Source organism: Glycine soja, chromosome 7 (assembly GCF_004193775.1).
Source record: "Glycine soja cultivar W05 chromosome 7, ASM419377v2, whole genome shotgun sequence".
Classification (NCBI taxonomy): Eukaryota; Viridiplantae; Streptophyta; class Magnoliopsida; order Fabales; family Fabaceae; genus Glycine; species Glycine soja.
This window is the reverse complement of record NC_041008.1, coordinates 2,226,293-2,250,282: the sequence shown is the minus strand read 5'-3', so window position 1 is coordinate 2,250,282 and position 23,990 is coordinate 2,226,293. Positions and strand designations below refer to the sequence as shown.

General features: G+C 31.9%; 2 protein-coding genes across 7 annotated transcripts; one reads left to right on the top strand and one right to left on the bottom strand.

Annotated features, from left to right (window-relative positions):
• Nucleotides 1-8,230: 8,230 nt before the first annotated feature.
• LOC114418727 lies at nucleotides 8,231-9,858 on the top strand. Its single transcript, XM_028384208.1, has 2 exons — nucleotides 8,231-8,901; nucleotides 9,503-9,858. The coding sequence occupies exons 1-2, from the start codon at nucleotides 8,336-8,338 to the stop codon at nucleotides 9,546-9,548; spliced, it is 612 nt and encodes a 203-aa protein (XP_028240009.1). The 5' UTR covers nucleotides 8,231-8,335; the 3' UTR covers nucleotides 9,549-9,858.
• A 1,075-nt stretch (nucleotides 9,859-10,933) lies between these two features.
• Nucleotides 10,934-23,261, bottom strand: LOC114418081 (mediator of RNA polymerase II transcription subunit 15a-like). Of its 6 annotated transcripts, XM_028383239.1 has the most exons (13): nucleotides 23,037-23,261; nucleotides 22,241-22,364; nucleotides 21,903-22,014; nucleotides 21,667-21,787; nucleotides 19,766-20,335; nucleotides 19,100-19,738; nucleotides 18,891-18,961; nucleotides 16,873-16,947; nucleotides 14,870-16,219; nucleotides 14,367-14,711; nucleotides 12,939-13,139; nucleotides 12,739-12,827; nucleotides 10,934-11,439 (listed from the first exon to the last, which is right to left on the bottom strand). In XM_028383239.1, exons 2-13 carry the CDS (start codon nucleotides 22,348-22,350, stop codon nucleotides 11,232-11,234), a joined length of 3,891 nt encoding a protein of 1,296 aa, XP_028239040.1. In that variant the 5' UTR covers nucleotides 22,351-22,364; nucleotides 23,037-23,261; the 3' UTR covers nucleotides 10,934-11,231. The 6 variants fall into 6 exon arrangements, with proteins under 6 accessions (XP_028239040.1, XP_028239036.1, XP_028239037.1 ...); XM_028383235.1 differs by having other exon boundaries at nucleotides 19,100-20,335; XM_028383236.1 differs by having other exon boundaries at nucleotides 19,100-20,335; nucleotides 22,917-23,042.
• Between the last annotated feature and the right edge of the window lie 729 nt (nucleotides 23,262-23,990).

Below are 23,990 nucleotides of genomic sequence, written 5' to 3'. Positions count from 1 at the left end.
ATAAAAAAAACAATTAAATAAATAGTATTTGATTAAAAATAAATAATGATTTTCTTATTGTTTTATAATAATTTTTTCATCTATGATGATAACATTTATTCAAAAGTTAACAACTAAAGGATCGATTTTTTTTATTTTTTTTTTATTTTTTTTGTAGTTGAAGAGAAGTAAGAAACATTCGCCAAAGTAATAAAAATTTACTTCCATTAATAATATTTTATGTATGTCTCAATTGTTGAAGAAACTTAAAAATTATATAACGAAAACAAACACTTACCAATATGATATAAGTCTTCCAAAATTTTATCATAATCATTATAAGTTTTTCCAAATTATAATAATTAGTCACAATCTACTATTAACGTCTGAATATATTTATTGTATTTTTTACACTTTTGAGGATTAAATTTTGTATTTTTATCTTTCACGGACGTATTTGTCAACAGAGTGAAAAGACGAAAAAGTCAAAAAATAATATCATATGACAAATATGTCCTTATACTGACAATTAGAGATGATCACATTATCAATTATTTCAGTTACAAATTTGTCTCTTTGTGTTACGTAGACTATTTTATCAATAGTGACAAACGGAAATTAACAACTGGATATATTTGTTGTACTTTTTATACTTTCGAAGACTAAATTTTATATTTTTTATCTTTTAGGAATACATTTATCAACAAAATACATATTCAGAAAAAAAAAATGACTATTTAACCTAAAAGGTAAGAAAATGTATTTTCATTTGATGAAGACATTGCAACTAATTTAACCTGGCACTAGTTTTTAAATCAAAACAATATTAAAAGTTTAATCATATTCATCCACTATCAATCAAATATTCCCATTTTATACCCAATTATACATTTACATCTTGTTCATGAAAAGACGTATTATATTCTTATATATATATATATGAACATGGTTTATGTACGGACATGGATGATTTAATATACTTAATTTTTTATTCGCTAATTCACACTATCATAATCTCTTAATATTTTTTACTTAATTTTAAATTTGTATAATTAACATAATTATTTGTAAATTCTCTCTTTATATTAAAATATCTAACTATTAGGCTAGCAAACAACTAACACCACCCACCAACACTTGTGTGCGTGTGTGTTTTTCGAAAGCTCACCAACACTTGTTTAAAGCACTAAATATAGGCATGTTGAGAAAGTGGATGAAAAAAGTGCAAGAAAGTATGCCGACAGCAAGTGTACCAACTATTATATTTTATCCGATCAGGGAAAAATATGGGTATGGAAAATTAAAGGACGGTTAATTATCTTGATTTAAAGAACTATTTTTTATAATAAAATTGTACGAACTTTATTTTTATTTTTCCTTTTAATTTTAAAATTCAGTATAAAAAGTAATAAAATATTTTTTTATATATACACATAAAAATTAAAAAAAAATATTTTTCAAATAAAATAACTCCTTAATTTTTTTAAATGCGAAGAACGTGGGATGAGTTTTGTATGCTCGAGCGAAGATGGTAATACTATGTCAAGTTAAGACTTAGGAGTTAGGATTAAGAGTTTTCCAAAAAAAAAAGAAAAAGACTTGGGATTAAGATCGAGCCTTTTGCACCGATAAAATAACAATCTCTCTAGTGAATTAATTGAAGTTGAAAAGAGCAAATTAGTCTACTCATTTATCTTACTTATCGATTCAAGTAATTTTGAGTTCAATTTTCTAAAACAATACATTAAAATTAAAATCTTATAAATGAAAAAATATGATTAAAAGAGGAGATTTGATTGATTATTTTGTTGGTTGTCTATAAAAGGGTCAAAGTTTGCTGCTTCCGATGTCCATCAAATTGAGTTTTTGATGAAGACGAGTCACGTGTGGTTAACGATTATTTTGAAATTAGCATTCATATTGATATTGGGCCTATTAGTGGTTGGGTAACATGGAATTATGTTGAATCTTATCTGACCAATTATGGTATTCAGGGACAGGGATTATGACCTACCTCTCATCTTGAAAGTTTCCTGAAGGAAAATGGGTAACATTCATCCCATTTTGAGCTAGATGAGATGGATACAAGAGAGATGAAAAGAAAATAAAAAGTTATAAATATAATAATTGATGTAATAGAAAATAAAGAGAAAAAAATAAGAGGGAAACAAAGTAAATGTATGTTAATATTTATTCAAATGCTTTTAATTAGGTTTCATTTTTGTTTGAGGATATGCCACAAAAAGAGCCCAAAACGTTCGAGAATTTTTTTTTCTGAACGTAAAAATGAAATTACGGATTAATTTCTCACCACAGACAAAGGAGAGTTAATGAGTTTATTTCACTAAACACTTTTCTCTCTCTCTCTACATATATAATCAAGAGAGAAAAAAGAGATTTTTTCTGACTAGTGTGCAACTATACATTGAGCTAAGGGTGTTCGTCTCGAAAAAAAGAGCCATAAATATTTACTTAAACTGCACCAACTTCCAATTTTACTTTAATTGATAAATTTAGTTTGACAGTACTTGATCTATCAACTTTTTGTTGTATTTCAAATGTAATATTAATATCTTAAAAAAAATGTCTAACTACTTTATTAATGAGGAAAGTTCCTAAAAAAGTGTTTGAATTAATCGAACTTATAAAGGACTTATAAGACAACAGTAGTTTGCGTCCATGATACTTAAAAAGATAACTGATTAGTATTGTTGGAAATTTTGCACCAACTAATGTATGATCAAAACATAATATAAAAATAGAGGATAATTCTTATCAAATAAGTCATTTTTGTGAAACTTAGTTAGATTCATACTTAAATTTTAAAATAATATCAAAATTTATTATTAAATTTATTAATGAGTCATTTATCATATTATTCATGCATTAAGCCCTTAGTTTTGAGCCTGAAGGAATGTATGAAAAAAATGAAAATCTCATGTTAGAAATATTTCCAAAACAAAGTATATAAATAAAGAATAATTTTTATCTTACAAATTGATTTAGTAAGATTAAATTAGGTTCTATGTAAATTTGTGTAAATTTCACACTCAGACTTATTGTTTGGCTTTTCAGTGAATGTCATTTGGAGATTGAGAAATGTTTATAATTTTGGGAGCAGGGATGTGTTTAGTGAAGTAGCAAATCAATAGTTAAGTGAGGAATTGAATTCAATCTTAGTGGGTGTTTGGAATGACATGTTGAGCGATCCAATAACCTCATCAAATCCATTAAAAAGATGCAGACAGACTCTTAATCACAAAGCCATGAAAGCTACTCCTATTTGTTAGGTTGGGTGATAGTTGAAATTTGTTTTATCACAATTGCGGAACTTTGGAGGATTTATCATGGCCTCCACTTGACTTGGAAACGAGGATTAAAGAAGATTATAGTTGAATCCAATTCTATTAAATATGCTTATCTCCTTTGTATTCATGCTTAAACATAGGGCCAATCAGACGTACAACAATTGTTTAACTAAGCTTAGTATTTCTTCATTACTTCAATTTAAATTTTTTTGAAGTAACTCCAGATTGTATTAGTTTAAATATGATAAATAAACCTTTTTTTTTCCTTTCTAATTTCTAGGGGCTTATCAACCATTCTTTTCCCCAAAGGCTAAATGACCATAGTGAAAAAAAAATAGTAGGAATGGAAATAAAATAAAAGAAAAATGAAAACCAAAGCATTCTTATATATTGTAGAGATTAAAAGTTGTTTAATCCAAAAACATTTTTAAAAATGTATAAAAAGGTGATAAGTTTCTAGAGATTTTATACAAAGTAAAGGAAACAGTTTTTTCTCTGCCTCTTAAAAAAAAGAAATTACTTAAAATAGTTTTTTAATAATTAGAAATCGTATTTTTTTTTCAAAAACTTAAACAAAGCCATTAAAAAAAATTAAAAGTAATTTTTAACAAAATTATTTTCAAGAAGAAAAAAACACTTTTATACTAGAAAGGAAATGAATGGTTCATGGGCTTATATAGCTAATGGTACTAAAACATTACTAAATTGAAAACACATTCAATTGAAATTTGGAGTTAGGTAATTGGCTTTATATTTTTATGTTTTTGTCCTCTTATAAAGTCAACAATTTCTTGCTGGGCTGCTATTCGAACATTATATGGAGGACATATCTGGTATTCCAGTGTTAGTATAGAAAATCACTATCTTAAATGTGGAGGAAGAAACAAATAAAGTAACATGGGTTAGCCCATTTATATAATGCAACAGTAAAGGTGGGTCTCACACATCACGCGAGTCACGTGCCCGTAATTTATAGCCATGTTGTCATATCCAGCGTATGAGATAAATAGAATATGCTCTGCAAGAAAATGATAAACTATTCTACATTTTCAATTTTTTATTGGCTGTCCAGAGTATCACCAAGGCAAAATTTAGAGATTAATCTCATAAACATGAAGATTAATATTTTTTTAATAGATGTCCTTTTATATGTACAAATTTAAAGATCAATAAAAGAAATAATTAAGTAATAACATTTAATTATATAGTTCTTTTATGCAAATTTCTTGCTCCCTCTTTGCAAGATCGAAATTTGGGATAATATAATATTCCTATGAAATTTTCATGGCACCAAATAGTCATTTCTTAAACATCTTTGCTTGTTCTTGTGATAATTAAAAGTGAACTTTTAGGTTTGCCAAGCTGATGATTAACGCTTGTTGATACCCCATAAACTCAATTATGATGTTCACAAACGAACACACCGTTACCAAACAAAATACAATTAACTAATTATTACTATTTTATCTTCAAAATAACTTTGACATAACTAGATAATCGTCGTTATTAATACTCATATTATTTCAATTTATATAATTATGCTTTATGTGTCTGTTTGAAGGCAGAGGAACCACAAATTCATTTGCTTACGCAATTTGCATGGTGTTTAAATGATGTCTTACACATAGTTGTGTTTAATTTCTCATTATTAAACGGTTATAGATGAACTTCAAATTCGTACGTATATTATCTTTGCCTTCTCTTAATTAGGTTGATACGCAAACATCGGATTGGCTGGTCCTTTGAACCAGACAGATAAAAAGCCAAAAAAAAAGATTGCTTTCATGAGCAGCAAGTACCACGTAACTAGCATATGGAGTGTTGTGAAATCTAAACTTTGGAATAGTTTAAGCGGGTTAAAATTAATTCATGCACCTTTTCAGCCATGTTTGTATCAACAACTTCAAATCTAACTGATATGATTTAGCGGAAAAAAATAGACCTAGTTATAATTGGAAGCATATTAACTGTCTCAAATCAAACCTGACTTGAGAAGTAGAAGTGATTCAAGTAAATTAAGTCGAGTAAAAAACTAAAATAAAATCTCATTATTATTCATAAATGACTAGTGTGCGTATAAAATTAATTAAATATATGGGTAATTAAGGATATAAATGAATCAAGTCAAGAGTTAATTTGACTTGTGAAAAAAATGATATCATTTGACTCATCTATTTAAATCAGCCAAGTTAAATATTTGAAATACGATTATTAAAAAATATCAAACTTATTAATTTATAACAATTATTTTTTATTTATCAAATATATTCTTGAAGTCTTACTTAATCTTATTAATTTAATATTTAAATTCAATGTGTGAGTAAGGATGCAAATGAATAAGTCAAGAGTTTGACTTGTGAAAAAAATATGGTGCTCAAATTTGATTCATTTATTTAAATGAGACAAATTAAAGTTCCAAATTTATATTATTAGAAAAATATGAAGCTCGAATTTGGATTATAACTTGATTTTTTTCCATTTATCAAATATATTATTAAAATGTTTCTTAATTTTATTAATTTAATATACATTTTCATGTTTGAAGAAGAGATAAAAGTAAGAATGAAAAAAATTTCAATGTAAAAATTATGTAATTCACAATGGAATATATAGTACAAAATCATGTTTCAATTTGTGTGTGAACGTGTGTAGATTCAAATTCTAATTATAATTGGATAGGAGCATGTGAACATAGGGCAAGCTGGGGGAAACTATCTTTTGGTGCCTTGGGATACAATGGGTAGTGTTTGTGCCATTTATTAAGCGTTGTGAAAAGCTCTTTTTTTTTTTTGAGGGAATACGACAAGCTCTTCTGATTCGGGGAAAAAGGAAATTGACATGTAGCCAAAACAAGTTATGGATTACTTTTTGTTCTTATTTTCAACTTCCCTTTTATTTTATTTTTGCGGAAGCAGCGTTAACAAGTTGATGAGTTGACTATAATTAAAAAAAAAAAGAAAAATAGACAAGAAGAAAAAGAACTTCACATGGCAATACCAATACTGATGTCTGAAAGTTTTTTGTAATTAAAGATATTAAGTGGAAAATGCGTAATATTTAGAAGAATTAAATTAGAAATGAGAATTGTACTTAACGTATAGATATAGATGACATAGGATAATATGATATTGCAGATGAGAAAAACATCATCATTATTGCAAATTTAGAACTTTGACACTTGCAAGAGTTCAAACGTGCAAACTAATCAGTCATTATGTTATGCCCAACTAATTAGAAAATACGTAGAGATTAGAAGCTAATTGGGTGGTTATGGCACGCAAAACCAAAGTCAATGTAACATTACATAGAAAGTCATCACGGATAATGATAAATACTATTTTCCAAACTTTCTTCTCTCCATTTCTCTCCCTGAAGTATCGTCTCGAGCAAAACAGACTCCAATACTGATCTTGAATAAACTTTTTTATTTTATTTTATGCAACCAAAAGAAAATAAAGCATCCCCCCCTGATAGCCGTTTGGGTAAGATTAATTAATGAAATCATTACAGTTAGTGCTTCCTTAATTTATGAAAGTCTAACTTATACCTCTCTCTTGCCTGTCCTGAGTGTCCTCTCTCTATCCCTTAAGTATAGTTTGTTTTAAGGAAAATAAAAAGGAAACAAAATAAGAAGAATGGAGCTATAATAAAAATGCCACTTATTATTTGTTTGAGAGAAGAAATATGACAAAGGATTTTTTTCTATGGAATTCACAAGAAAAACCTTTCTACTTAAATTGATATGAAATAAGAGGATTTTTTTTCATTTTTAAGTTTCTAAAAAATTAAATTAAATTTTAAAAATAGTAATTAATTTTATGTTAAGAAAAAAATAAAATAACTGTTTATTATTTAAGTTAAATTTATTTTTAATTAATATAAGAATATTATATATATATATATATATATTTTTTTTTTCTTTTTCTCTTCATTGATCCAAATAAGGTGATAGTTTTTTTTACTTCTTTTTTTTAATTCATTAATATCTTTTTATTTTAATTCTCTTTTATTTCTAAATTTTATATTTTTCAATCCTATTTCTCTTTTTTTTTTCTATTTCATTTCAAAGAAAGCTCTATTGTTTGCCTCAAATAGGAGAGAAGTACGGGACTTAATCCAAGTAATAAGTTGAGGAAATTGTACTAGTACTAGAGAGTTATCCTCTTTATTCCACAAGCAAGTGCAACAAGAAAACGAAGCTCCGGAATCAAGTGTCACTCTTGGGACAAGTTTCATGAGTTATGGGAGATATTATTCAATCATATGTAATTCATTTGACAGCAAAAGAATGGAAGGTCTTGCTTTTCGTTTAATCAAAGCCATTGTCATTGTTGTACGTAACGCCTGAATGGTTTGCCAGGCATACACAAGTTTGTTTATTTTTTTAACCACAGTTATTAGAGTTTTTTTTTTCTTTCTGAACCTTAAGATATTTTTATAAATTTTAATCTATTGAATGGGCTTTAACATTAATAATAATCAAAATTTAGTTATATTTAAAATTTTCCGTTCCTTTTCAAAATTATATTATTTTATAAGAATTCAAATTCAATTTTTTTTTATAAAGTCAACGTGTATTGTAAATTGATCCATTACACTCATTGGAATCCGTACACCAAGTTTTAACTGTTGCATTTGCTACTTTCACTCTCAACTACTTAAACACCAAACAAGCAGTGGGTGGTTCCACAAGGTGATACTTTTCCTTAACCCGTGATTGATGGAATTAAATTTGCACAAGAAATTCTTATTCTGAGGTCTCACTCACTCTTAAAGTTTGATCTCACAGGGACTATATTTGGAGGGAACACATTTTAACATGGGTGGGTTACATACCCCACACACACCTATGCTTACTTTTTCTTTAGTCACTCTCAAGACTCAACTAATACATAACTAACTTCCCCCAAAAAGAAAAGCACATAGCTAGCCACCCTATAAGACCAAGTCACTCCTCAGACTTAACCACCCTCTTTTCAGTTTCTCTATACCATTCTTTATATAAATACACCACTCTTGAAGTTGAAGGTCACACATTCCTTCAAAACATGGATTGGTTCTCCTGGCTTTCCAAAACAGGCCTTGAGCCAACCCTAGTGTATGAGTATGGCCTTACTTTTGCTCACAATGAGCTTGAAGAAGAAGACATAATCTACTTCAACCATGAGTTTCTCATGAGCATGGGCCTCTCCATAGCCAAACATAGGCTAGAGATTCTCAAGCTTGCAAGGAAAGTGAAGGGAAAGAGGGCACCGGCACGCCCTGTGGCAAGGCTCATGGTGGCTATCAAGAGGACAAAGAGGTGCTTAGCCAATTACATTCGCACGTTCATCAGCTGTGAAGAAGAGTCATCAGCACTTGTTGTGGTGCCGTCATCATCAAGGACAAGGCCTTATTATGGTACAAGATGGAAGAGTCATGTGATGAAGAGGAACAAAAAGATGGTGGTGGCTAAGCAAGAGAGGCTCTTGCTCACAAATGGAAGCCCTAATACTGTGGTGCATGGTCTTGATGCTTTTACTAGTCCTATGGTTTATCATTTCCAAAAGGATGAAAAAATGGAAGGATATGATGATGATGGATACTGGTCCTCAGCTGCTACTGAAGAAATCAGGTGGGATACCATGTTCCAGGATCTAAAGCCAAATTGATGAATACTTTTCCTTTTTCTTATTTTGGACCTTTTTTAGGGGTTGATTTCTATTATCCCTTATTTTTAATTACTTGGTGAGAGATGGGTTTTTTTGGTTCTTCCACCATACTTTTTGTTTGCCTTTTTCTTTTTTTATTTATTAGTGGTGTGGGTCACGCGGATGGGTAACTTTAGCATGCACCTGTCTGCTTCAGTAATGAGATTGTCTACTTTGCTTTTGTATGTTCGTGTCATTGCCCTTTAGCTTTTTTGATAGGGGAAAATTTGCATCAGGATTAGCGTGTTTATGGGAGGAGAATGATTTGAGGTAGATGTTTTAACAAGTTATGTTACTTTAGCAACTTTGAAGCCCCAAACAGTTTGGCTTGACTTGGGTTTGTGCAATGTAATGTCATTGTTGACAATACACACACTAACAAAGTATATTTAATAGTTAATATATAATACATACTTGCTACCTTGGCATTCTTGTCTTTGAATTATTTCTTGATTAATTGAGCCTTTTTCCCAATGAGCAAATGATTATTTTACTTCATTCTCGTCTGAACCCATCAACATGCAGAAGAAGGGAAAAAGATGGAGGTGCCCCACACCCTACGCATGTGTAACAAGATGATGTTCATTTCTTACTCAAAGTGGTGACCTTATATTCTGACTTCTGAAATGGTGGCATTAATTCAGTAACACAGCCAAGCTCTTCACTGTTTAGAAACACCATGACCTGAACCGTGAGGACCCCATTTTTGTTCGTGTAATTATTATTAGTCTAGCATGTATTCCATATAATGGTTATTTTTTTTATTTTTCTTTTTTTTAACAACTCGGCAATCTCACGGGCTTAGCAATTACAATGAATGTCTGCTCAAGCAAACAGAAGTAACTGCTAAATTTTATTCAACTAATCACAAGCCTTCCGGAGCATATTTTTTGCTTCAACAACATTTAGTTAAAAGAATTAAGCTCTTGCCATTCCAATCAACAAAGTCTGATGATATTTGACAAACTATTACTTTAACATATATTAGAGTTCTTTATCACTTACACTGGATCGAGTAAGGAGAAATGATCTTTAAATACTCCACTTTTTAAACATTTCATTTACCACTTATCGTTTCTTTTTATCTTTTTTCTTATTATATTATATAACCTATTATACTTATACTTTTTTTCTTTCATCTGTCTCTTTCTAAGTGTCAAATAGATTTTTGGTTGTGCTAAAACAATCTTGCTTGAATAAGTTATGAATGAAACTTAAATTGGAATTAAATTGTTTAAAAAAATAATAGAATACAAAAAAAATAAAATTGTATGCTAACTCCCTATTGAATTGAATTTTTAGGTAGGTCCTACAAACTAAATTCTTGAAATTGCTAGGTTATTGACCGAACATGTGGTAATCTTACTATCTTGTCCGAGGAGCCTTAAGGTCATAAGAGCCCTCAAGGCTTGACCTATTATAGGTTGAGATTGGCATCCACTATCTTAGCCTTGATTCGCCTAATGCGCCCCATGCAAACTTGTACTGTGAAAGTAGCTAATTTAATAGTATTGAAAAGATAATATCTTCCTAAAAATGTTTTAGACACTCCACTTGTTGTATACCTTTTTGTCATGTCACATCTTTTTATATTTTGTCCCACCAGGCTCCCTAAGAAGAGAATACGATCAAAACTCCATGCCCCCCTTTTTTCATTATTTAAGTTTTCACTTTTATTTTTAATTAAGAGCTAAAATTTCACTGAACAAAGGAGATTGTATAACCTAAAGCATGTTTGAATATTCATTTCCAATTATATAAACTACATTCACACATTCCAATCCATGAAATGGAAAAATACATTTGTCATTCACGTTAAACGTAGGTTTGATTAATTTCAACTAATAACCAAACACATTTCTAATCAATAGGATTAGATACTATACGGCATACTGGAATGATCAATAATTGAAAGTGATTTAAAACAAAAATTAAGGTCTTTTGCCTATAGAAAAATCAAATTAATCTCATCAAAATTTTATACATTATAAAGCTAAAATGAAATAGAAAAGGTAAACAATTATTGAAACAATTTTCCACTTAATATGTGGTTATGCTTTATATAATTTCACCCTTACGGCCTAATAATGATTATTCCCTTGCAAAATGCAAAAACAATATATAGAAATTGACAAACTCCATGGTATGCTACTTCATAACTAGGCTTTTATCTACATCCAATAAATTACTTATATTAACCGAAACAGTATGTTTGGGCCGAAACAAAAAGGTCTGCATGGAACAATAAGGAACATTAGTTGGTGGTCAAGCAATTCTCCCAAGTTCCATACTTAGAGCTGAAGCTTCCTCCCCCACTCTGTTGTGCATGCTCAGAAATAACACGGCGAGCACAAACATCCCAAGTCCTTGCTATCTCCCCAAGTGACATAGGTTGTGATAAACTGCGTAAAGATGTGCTAAACTTTGACCTTGCTTTCACTGAAAGATCATCATTCTCCTTACTGTAAGAATAGAATAACAGATGCATTAAGAACAGATTTCTCATCAAACATAAGATAAAACACGGAGAAGGGGAAATATAAGATAAACTATTTAGAAGGGAAAACAGACATTCCGGAGAGCACTTAAGATTAAAAATACCAATTCTCACTAGCACATTAGACTTTCATTCGTCAGCTCTATATTTACTAAAGGGTAAATTTCTCTTGCCATCTTCCATGCTCGATAATTACACATGGTTTTTAAAGAGGAAAATCAAAGTTTTCAGCAGTACATGATATTAGAGGCAGAGTTCTTTTCAAAGTTAATCAATTTTTCTTTCCGATACATATCAAACCATAATAAATAAAACACAAACAGGCTTTTAGTCTTTATATATGTTTTACTGTCATTATTACAATGATCAATTTAAGAATTTTAATCCATAAGAGCAAAATAAATTCAGGGTGGAGGGTAAAGGAACGGAAACTACATTAACAAAATTGAATTAATGATATTCAAGACTACTACTGGCTTAAATAACTGGAAAGGAGCCCAGCAAATAATTTCAACAATGTCTTCACCATAAGATTTCGGGATTCAGTATGAGCATGATTTCTATATCTATATCTATATTATATATATATGCAGAAAATGCTCGTTGAATAAATATTAACGCATACGAGTTGGTGATTGAGTAACTTAAAAAGCAGAATAGAGAAATGATCGTGTACATCAATAAACGCATACAGATACTCAACAATATTAATCAAGAGGTATCTTCAGGCTCAATTTGGCAATGGGGTAAAATTGGGAGTAAAAATATTCATGGATGAGTTTTTAATATAATAATTTTATAAAAAAAATCCATGAATTTTCACCTCCATTTTTAACCCTCATATCATACCAAACATTCGGTCAGCTTTAAATACTTTACTCAGTCTGATATAATCATACAATTGTTTCATCATAAAATAACTATAACTAGAGTCATGGTGATTTCGGAAGTATTTTACAGGATATGAATATTTCTCCTTTATGTTGATAAAGCAAAACACCTATGTACCATTATCATTGTTGCTTTGAGAAGAACACATAATTTGTTTGAGGGTTTTTACAGTGCTCCCAAAATTTAGGGACCAAGGACGGCCCATACTTATCCATTTTAAATTATAAAACATTTAATTCATTAAATAATGTAAAATGAACAACTCTAATTTGATCTTTGAATTGCATATAGTCCCTAAGTTTTTGTGACCATCGAAATGATTGCCTTCAAAAAGTTATAAAACAAGATACCTAAATGCTGCTCATAATCTCACCTGGATTCAACTGGAAATTTGTCTAGGAGTATGGGAGAACAATTAGGATAATTTGCAGGAACCAGCAAACGCAGGGGCTGAATAGGTGACTGTACAGTAAGAAAACACAAATAAGGCTTAACATAGCAAATAAATAAAGAAAATAAAATAAACAGACTTAAAATTGTAGTAATTGCTAGATCTCAGAAGTGGGAATCTACCATCTGTGCTGAAGCATATTGGGATTTTAAGCTAGGGCTGAGAGCCACGGCAATGAAAGAGCATTTGACAATGATCCCTTCTGCCCCTTCAGCAGCAGCAACAGCAGCTGTTGGATCAACATCTTCATTGCTTATGTCTACTACCGTGTCAATAAGTTGGTGGTTAATCTCCCTTATTTCTTCCAAAAGGGCATGATTAACCTACCAAATAACTTCCATATCAGAAATCATAAGACCAATACAGCAGATAAATTACACATTACCTCTAGAGAAAATCCAGAAATTATATGTAGTTTCCTAACAATAATAATTTTGTAAGTCTTTTAAAACTTATTATCTGATTAACCATCATGCTCTAATGAAACACAAACAGATTTTAATAGGTATCCAGATCATCATCATATGATGAATGTAATGGAATGCCCACGTGCTACATCAACATTTTCAATAATATACATAAATGAGTTACTCACCCCAACAATAGGCAAATAGGTGGATAAAGACCTAAGTAAACATGAGACAAACTATTGTCATACATGCATTGGGCTAACCAATAAACTTATTTGTGTAGTACAGTTACTATATTTCTTTATCTTGAATGGATGTTATTATTATTTTACTAATTAGTAATTTCTACATCATTTACTAACATTTGATAAGATTAGGACTAGGAGTGCATGTTTTTTGGAGAAAGTTGGAGTAACATCTACTGAGGAGAAAATGACAAATTAGCCTAAGATGGTTCTGTAATGGGGTAAAAGACCAATAAAGGCTCTAGTAGAAAAATGGATCAAATGAATGGGTAGACTGAAAGACAAAAATTTGAGTGAAACCATTAGAAATAACCAATTCTAAGTAATTGAAAACTTTTCCAACTTCTAAATGAATTCCAAGTTCTGTGTCCACTGTCTAAAACGAAAAATGAAATTTAACTTTGTACACTCTGCTAAATTCAACTGACTTTTTTTTACTTCAGGTTTTCATAGTGAGAAAATGGAAAAGCACTTGGAACTTTCAGATGGGCAAGGTAGTATATTAAATAAAAAATGTGTAGAAGCAATGTAGATAACATGTCAATGCATCTATAGGGCCAGTTTGTTTAAATTTATTTGTTGAGATAAGCACTTATTTTAATAATATAAGTAGCTTTATGTTTTTCTAATGTGTTTGTCTAAACTGTTTCTGCTTACAAAAAGCAATTTTCTGCTTATTTTAAGAAGCAAATCCTATTTGCTTCTTAAAAAGTGTTTACATAAAAAGCGCTTATTCTAAAGTTACTTTTATTAAGTTTAAACAAACTCACCAATAATCCATGTGTACAAACCCATTTCTAAGTCACACTGTCCAGTCAAGGAACAAAGATAATTGATAGTAAAAGATGTCAATTACGAAATAAAATATAAAAGTTAAAAACATATAATTTATTACCTCAATCTTTGGTTTCTTGACACTGGATGTTGCAGTTGACTCCAGATCAGAAGTCTCTGAAGCAGTTAACTGCTTGATACTATCATTCATGCTACCAGCAGATGGTACAACATTCAAGGGTATAGCACTGGTGTAACGTTTCATCCTCTTAATTCCATTGGAACCATCTTGAGTAATGAAATTTCTAGCCTGTAGACGACAATTAGTCATGGAAACCAAATCCTCACCAACAGCCGCTCTGGATCCATTACCTGGAGCTGATCCTGCAATTCTATCATTCATGCTGACAACTGAACCAATATCCATGACTGCAGCACTTAATGCTTTACTTGACATTGATTTCACCTAGAATCATAATTTAGACATAAATTTGTCATCTATAATTCCAAGCATATAGCAATAGAATAATTAAGGGGACCTTTTCACTCTTTAACTTGTCAAATCCAGATAAAATGCAGGTAAACAACTAATCAAGCTAGCATCAGATAAACTTCTATACTGACCGCATTAATTAGGCGTTCAAGAGGCTGCTCTGTAACAGTTGACTTCCCAGAAGTGGCAGCTAAAGCATTACCATGTGCACCATCAGGAGCACTGAATTCTGCCAATAAAGGAGAGGCTGATATCCCAGGAGTCCCAATGGCAAGGGATTGTGCTGGTGCTATTGCACCCCCTGTTTGTTGATGTCCAATATTTGCAGCATTTGATATTGATGAAACACAAGGAATAGGCTTCTCAGATTCTCCTGGCATAGGAGATGGAGCCAAGGGAGGTGAAGGGGTAGGTCCCACAAAGGGTGAATTAGAAGATTGCAGAGGAGTTGTGACTTTTGCTTTGGATGGGAGATGATTTTGTTGGTCAACCTGGGGAGATGAGTGTTGCTGAATCTGAGGAGATGCAGCCTGAAGGAGTTGGGGTGAAGAAACAGGAAATGCACTCCCTTGTTTCAGCTGTTGATGGGAATATGTTGAGTGTTGACCTGATGTAAGATGCTGCTGAAAGACACCTGACTTAACACCCATTCCTTGTCGCATTTTTATATCATTTATATCATTCATTTGGTGAAGTTGGGGCATTTGATGTGTCTGCAATTGTGAAGATAGCTGTGGCTTTGCTGGATGGTGTAGTTGCTGCTGCTGCAGGAGCTGCTGCCTCTGCATCAATTGTTGTCGCTGCTGATATTGTTGTTTGAATTGTTGACTCTGCAGCATCTGCTGTTCTTGCTGATGTTTCAGTTGGTGTTGAAGTGCACTGGAACCTGACTGAAGGGCATTTGGTTGAATCATATTTGCCCCACCTTGTGATGGTAAGGAATTAATGTTAGTCTGTTGAGGAGTACTAACAGGGTTTTGTTGGAGGGAGCTCATTGGAACCTGTTGAAGGGAGTTCATAGAATTTCCATGTCCAGAATCTAAATTAGTTACAGGTTGCATTGAATTCATCATATTCTGTTGTCCTGTTGATACACCAGCCAAAGCATTGTGCTGCAAGCTTGCAATATTATTCTGCTGCATGGTTGGTACAGAACCCTGTAAATTTGTTGACTGCAATTGAGGGTTCATTTGGTTTTCATGAGAATGTACTTGAGTAACTTGGGATTGTGGCTGTTGCATGGAGGACATATGAGTTGGGGGGAGCTGTCCTGCCTGTACTGAATTCATGCCTTTCCTGGGTCTATTTGAATTTATGAGATTTATAATTTGCTTCTCATATGATCCCAGTTTTTCCTTGAAATTAGGCAAAATGTTGTTCTTGGGAATCTGTAGGAGTGCCATCATACGCTCCAACATTGTTTTATATGCCCTCAATTTATCAATCTGATCTGACTTCGGCTGTTGGGGAAGAGAATCATGCTGATAAAGAAAAGCAGATGTAGGATAAAATAGATGAAAAGCAAACATGTAAATTAAATTATGACATTTGCTAAAGTGCCCTCGAAGCCACTGATTAAGATTTTAGAAGAATTCATTACAGGCAGATTACAGAACATAAATATTAAATGATTTTTCGATTCCCATGATATTAAATACTTTTGCATTGTTGTTGATATTTTTTATTCGAATTCATGCATCACTAATAAATTATAAGCAAATACATATAGTATTTACTGCTTCACACAGGCTGCAAATTCTAGTATTTGCCATGATGCTTGCCATGGAAAAAAGATGCTTTATCAATAGCATCTGTTAAAGGGTATATTTCTTTTAGATTTTGGTAAAATTGATTTCAGAAAAATTGGGATTCAAAAAAATATTTGAGTTTAAAAGAACTGATTTTATTAGGACGGCAAAGTAGAATAACTTTTGAAATGTAAATATAAATATATTTTATGGATCCCACATATAGAATCATCAACATCAACTATCTCTACTGCAACCTTCCTTTTATTCAACATGAAAAACTACCAAGAAAACCTACTATTGAACTCAATTCTTTTAGCTGGGAAAATGTTTTTTGCACATAACAGACAGAAAATTGACAAGTAAAAAAATAATTGAAAATATACCTGCTGAAGTTTATTAGCAATTTTTTGATACATTTCATTCATCTCTGGTAAGTAACTTTCTTTCATGGTTTGGAGCTGTAGAGTGAAATCAGCAAATCAAGTAATCAAAACATTAGTAACCTTGAGATTTTGAATGGTCTGGATGTCGAGGTTGAAACCAGAATCAAATCAAATAATTAAAATATCAGTAACTCTGAGATCTCTCGTGTAAAAACATCAATATTACTATTGCATTAACAACAACGAAGATGATAACTAGAAGTTACATTTCCCCCTTTTGTAGGGCCTCATGAATCGCAAGTTTCACATTTGTGCCTAAATCAAGATCTTTAAACAATAACAATACCGTTCAAATTAATATAGCATCAGATGAATAATTTCAAAGAGTCTTTCTTAATGGCAGGCTGGCAGAAGAAACTAAAAGAGGATAAAAAGGGTAGTGACAAAAGAAAATTCATTCAACATAAAACTAAAACTGGAAAGAGAAAATATCTAAGTATTATTTCTGAATTGATTATAGTACAGCAGCTATTTACAATATATATAGACTGATCCTAATAAAGATAATATGGTTTACAAGGAAACAATAAATGAGCTAATTATGCAACACAACACTTCCCCTCAAGCTAGTGAATGGGATATCTATCATTCCTAATTTGCTAGTGAGTTATTGGAATTGTTTTGTAGGAAGTCTATAGGTCAGTATTTGCCAATTGTAACCCCACATATGCTATAATTGTAAGGCCATTATCTAGCTTCTCCTTGATGAATAGTCTATCTTTATGTGCCTTATTCTATCATATTGGATTAAGTTGTGTGCAATACTAAATTACTAATGGCTGACTTGTTATCGCTAAATAAATTTATAGGAGTTTCATATTTTAAGGTCATCAAAAAAGGCTAAACACTAACTCCAAGTTGAAAAATTACTGAGAGTTTTTGAGAGATTTGTCAGACATGATAGCATTAGTTTGATAGTTCTACATACAGAAAAGGCTAAACACTAACTCCAAGTTGAAAAATTACATCTATTTGGAAGAAGGGTGGACCCATGAGAACCGGTTAGACTAGGTAAGGTCAGATTCATGTAGAGAGCCCAGACAAGTTGAATAGGACTAATGGCAGACGGAAATGAATCCTGCGCAGAGAAAGTGTGTGAGGGCACATCGGAGTATGTTGGGCAGTGGTGCTTCTAGATCTGGCCCAAAAATGCTTAGTAGATCTTCTAGTGGCGATTTTGATTTGATCAGAGCAACTTTGGAAGCAAAAAGTGGCAGTTATGTTCAATTGAATCATTGGGAGAAAAAAAGGCAGTGAGAGCAAAAAAATTATCGAAGGTGTGGCAGTTATGAAGGCAGCTGCAATGAAGGCTTTCTAGGGTTCTGGGATGAGGAAATAGTGTCTCCCAGTCCCAAGATTCGAAGCTCTTATACAAATTTGAAAGAGAAAATATCTGAATATTAATTGATTATAGACTTATAGTACAACTACTAATTATATAAATATATATATATATATATATATATATATATATATATATTTAACATAGATAGGATTTAAAGGGAAACAAATCTATCCTAATATATCCTACAACAACAACAAATCTGTCCTAATCTATCCTAATTAAAGAAATTACATAAAGATATCTCTGCAAATAAAAGGAAATAACGGAATCAAAACCCTATGCTAATTATGCAAACCTACAACACTGAATTTATTTTTGGTTGTCAAACAGCAAGAGTTTGTATTCTTGTAGTTCACATCTTTTCATATAATTCATTTATACATTGCACAAAATGAATAGAAGATTTCAGAAATATGGATATTTTTTTAAAAAAAAGTGATTTTTCCACTAAGACTAGTGAAGGGTTCATGATTTTGCAATTAATTAAAAATTCTCACAATAAAAGCCATGATATAACTTTTTTATTTTACATTATGGTTTGCTTAACTAATTTCTGTTGTCCTAGCAAAGATTCAGTGAAGAAATAAAAGTGATAAGAAAAATGGCATTGTACCTTCCGGTATACTTCTTCTTGCCAATCAGCCCCACTTGGTTGTGCAGTCTGTGCTGTAGAATCCAGAGAAGCTACAATAGGTACAGTATGAAACATGCATGAACATACAATGCTAAAAAAATGTGGAAGAGTAATTGCATTTGCTAATAAAGCTACTATTGACTCCCAAAAAAATATAATGACAGAAATACTAAATCGCAGGTACATACTTGCTGATGTTTCTGGAAGAGTTCTTTGAGTCTGATACAACTGCTTTTTCTGATCAAGAACATTTTGTTGTTGAAGTAAGGACCCTGATGCTTGAATTCTTTGCTGCATATCTCGTTGTGAGGGATTTGGCTGCTGCTGCAAACCCAATTGCTGTTGCAACTGTGCAGACTGAGTGTGAATCTGTGGCATTAATTGCTGTTGTGAACCCAGTGGCTGTGGTTGCTGTGAATGAGGTAGCAACAAATTTGATGTATTTTGTTGTGATTGTTGCTGCATTGGAACCTTTGGTTGCTGCAACATGTGTGTAGAGTGATGACTTGTTTGCATGTCAGCATTGCCGGATTCATGTCCGAGCAAATGTTGCTGCTGTAACCCAGGGCCATTATTTCCAAATTGTTGTTGATGTATATTTGCTGGGTTGTTTTGCTGATTTATTAACTGCTGTCTCTGTTGCAGGTTTGTAAGATTACTCTGTTGTGAGAGCATCCTCTGTGGTTGCTGTATATCACCAACATTGTTCTGTTGCCCAAGCATCTGTGCATGTTGCATGTTTGTTGTATTTGGCTGATGCCCCATAAGTTGTTGTTGCTGTTGTGAAGGTAAGCTTGGCTGATGAGTGACTGCTGTTTGTTGCTGATGTACAATAGAAGTCTGTTGTTGCTGATGCCTGATAACTTGTGAATGCTGCTGTGGCATGGACTGCATTGGCTGTTGAACATTAGTAGACTGCTGATTCTGTGGTATGCTAGATAGAGAAGATGCTTGCATCATGGATGGCTGCATAACAGATGAAGTTTGCATAATAGATTGCTGAGAAGATTGCAACTGATTTGGTTGCAGAAGGTTTTGTTGTTGCTGCTGCATCTGAGATTGAAGCTGGAGCTTCTGCTTAAACTGCTGTTGGTAAAGATATTGCTGTGAATTCTGTGGGGGAACAATCTGCTGCCTTCCTGGCATTTGTCTCTGAGAACCAGGAAACATATTCTGTAAGTTGGAATTTTGGCTAATAGTGGTCCCAACTGAATTTGGCCCAGTTATATTCTGTATATTGGAGTTCTGGACAATATTTTGGCTGGGAGTCTGGGCTAGACTAGATACAGGTGGAAGGTTAGGTTGCGACGCAACATTATTTTGAACATTTTGAGATAGAAGCTGCTGATGTGGCTGGAGCTGACCAGGCAAAGGAATAGAATGTTGTTGCCCAAGATTATGAACTTGAGACTGCAAAACAAGTCCTATGAAAAAATTTATTTGCCTGGGTGAGAAGTAAATAAAATAATGATTACAATATACCATCAATATGTTAGGATTTTAATAAACGGAAAAGGTCAACACAATAATTCAAAAGACAAAGGACAAGGAGACAAAGGACAAGGAGACAAACGACAAGGATAATATGAATGGCCAATAAAGTCAAAACTTGATTCACTTAATATATTTCAAGCAAAAGGATATTATATAGTCTCAATAGCATCAGCTTACAAACATGAACAGTTCAGAAAATCAGAATAATTACTAAAATAACAGAATGACAATTTAATCAAATGTATAAGGCTAAAGTGTATTTGGCTCCCTTGAACTTTGGGGCATTGTAAAGTGACACCATGAAATTTAAAGTCATCCCAATTAGTTCTTAAACTTTAACTACTACTACAACAATAGATAACTACTTGTAAGTTCCATTTGATACTTAACAAAATTTCCATGTGGCAAAATCTCAACCTTCTATCTCTGTGATTTATTATTTAAGTTCAATTTTATCTAATTTCAGTAATTTCCATAACTAAAAGTAGTACAAAATTTGAAAACAAATAAATAATAAATAAATAACTATAATGAGAACATCTTCCACACTGATTGATCCAAATTGTCAAATTAAAGTTAACTTTCCCATTTCTCATCATCGAAAACTGATTTATCAAGTTTTATCTACATGCCTTGAATCCCTACAATTTGTCACAACTAAAACATCATGTTGCAGCAAAATTTTGTTATAATTACTTGCTTTTTAGCTTCTTATGTGATCATTTGTGTTTGCTGGTACATTCTTCAGTGACACAAGGTGGCATTGGATGAACCTGCTAGCTGGTGTACGGTTATAGAAAGAGAAAGGGGATTTTACTCTCATTGTGAAGTGGAGAAGCATTGACAAGAAGATGGAGATCCTCCAGCAAGTCATACAAATTGAGGAGCTGACCATATTGGTCTACATCTTGCTATCAAACTTTGTATGTTGTAATTTTGTACGTTAGAAAAATAGAATTTAAATACATTAATAAAGGGCACAAATTACATAGAAATGGAGGGCTTCAAATTTGCCACATGGCACCTCTGTTAAGGATTTAATAAAGGTTAAGCAGAAGAATTTGTTAGAGCAATGACTAAAGTTTAGGGGATAATTGATTGAGACATCTTTAAAGATTGTAGTAGTACTTTGCAAATGCCCCAAACTTTAGGAGAGCTGAATGCACTGTTCCCAATATTTATACATAAATAATTAGGATTTGAGACACTTTGGTACCACATCAGAATATAATCACCAAACGAAAGGCTATTAAATGCTAACCTTGATCAGGAGGTTTATTGCTAGGGCCAACTTGATTTGGTGGCATATTGTTAGCCAAGGTGTTTTGGGATTTAGTCTCCATTGTAAGCATCTTCAAAGATATTTTCCGTAGGTAATCAGGCTGAAAAGAGAGAACACCAGTGCTGTGTCAAACCATCAATCTTTTTCATCGTATATATTTGCAAAAGGTAACAATAAATGAAATGGAGGCTCCTCAATTTTAACAATGAAAGTACCTGGCTTGTTGCAGCAGTAAAAATCTTGTCTTCAAACCTTTGAGCAATCTTCCGAAGTTCATGCAATCCATCAGGACCAGAAACAGGAAGATGTTTTTTTAATGTCTCCATTCTACAAAATGAAGATCAACAGTTTCATAATTAGATAATGCAAGGATGGAGGTGTTAATAATATCGGCCAATCCTTAAAGGACACAATATGATTAGCTGTAAAAAGTTGATGAAATCATACAACTGGGATTAAATATTCATTTATTAATTTTATTTTTGATAAGCAACAACTGGTAAAAGAACTATTCAAATAACCTCAAGGATACAGTATTGAAATTGAAGCTTACATTTTGTTGACAATTCTTTGGCGTGAATCAATTGGTAGTTGAGCTCTCCAATCACTTGTATCCATAGTGGGGTTAGTACCTTGATTAGGTCTCCAATTGTTGGAATCCATCAATTTCAAATTACCTGAAGCACATGTACAAGAATGTTCGAATCAAATCAGATTTTAAGAGGATGTAAAGGGGGCACATAAACATACCAGAGACATTATATCTCCATTGTGGCTATGGCTTGCTAGTAACAACTATGAGCACACAAACGAACTACAAGCATAAAGTTTTGGCATCCTTGCTCCTTCCAATTTCCAAAACCTCTAAAGTTAATCAATAAAAAATGCTATAGATTCAAAAGACATGGGGCACATTTGGAAGAGTTTCCACAGAACTCATTTGCACTTATTTTATCATATAAATACATTAGGTCAATTTGCACTTATTGTATCATCTCAAGTAACTAACTCTACTCCAATTCCCTTAATCAATTCATCAGACCTCAGCTTCTTCCTCATAATCTATTACACTTTAACTATCATTTCCATGCAGATTCTCCGTTTATTTTAAAAAACACATACATCAGGCAATTCAACACTGGTCAGAAATTTCAATTCCATCATCGTCATTATCATTCACAAACACTATCGTTTGCGTCGAAAATAAATCGAGTTTGAGATGCAAAAACCTTACACAGAGCGAGGCCGTCAATCAAAATCAGCGATAATCAAAGAGAGAGAATTCTATATTTCTATGGATTCACAGAATCGAATCGAATAAACCAGAGACAGAAACAGAGAGACTGTACAGTCATAAGCGATGATCGACGACGACGGACGAAGGCGGAGAGAGGACTCGTCCGGCGACGCCTCCTCCAAGTCGGAGCTTTCAGCGGCCTAATTGTGAAATCAATCTTCACGCTAAATACACTCAAATCACAGAATCTAAATATTTATATTTATTAGAGAGGGCTTGTCCAATTCTAACCTTGAGGTTCAGAGATTAACACTGCTCTTACCGAAACCAAACCTAGGCAAAATTGTCCAAAATTATCACTCCATAGATAGATATCATCGCATACTTAGATTCTTATAATGTTAATGAATTAAATTAAAATAAATTCTAAAGTAATTTCAACTCGTTTGACTTTTTCGCACAGAATGACTTATTTATTTATTTAGTGAATGAATTTTTTTAATTAAATTACAACTTAAAAATAAGAGTAGGTTCCATAAAAAAGTACAATTTTTTTAATATTATTTCTATGTTTTCTTCCATACACGTTATAGGAAAGAAAATATCCATTTACACCTTGCCTTGTGTCTTTTAAAAAACAAAATTAAAGTTAAATAGAGGAAAATAATCCAACATCATCTAATGAGGAAGAAATAAGTTTAAAAATAATGAAATTCATTTTGTATTACTTTATTTATTTATTTTCATTCATATCTGATCCCTCCATCTTTTTTCTTATCTTTTCTATTTCTTTTCTGCTAAACAATTCTATTACTTATTATTTTATCACCTGTTTTTACTCTTTTTTTTTTATCTCTACCAAACAAAGCCTAAATTTATCAAATACTTCTATTAATTTACTAGACATGCACTCTAAGTTTAAATTTTTTTATATTATCAATTAATTAAAAATCATCTTTGATATATTTTTAAAAATAATTATTATAAAAATTAATAAATTTATTATATTACATAATTTAATGATAATTTAGCACAAATGCTACATTAATATATGGATATATATAAT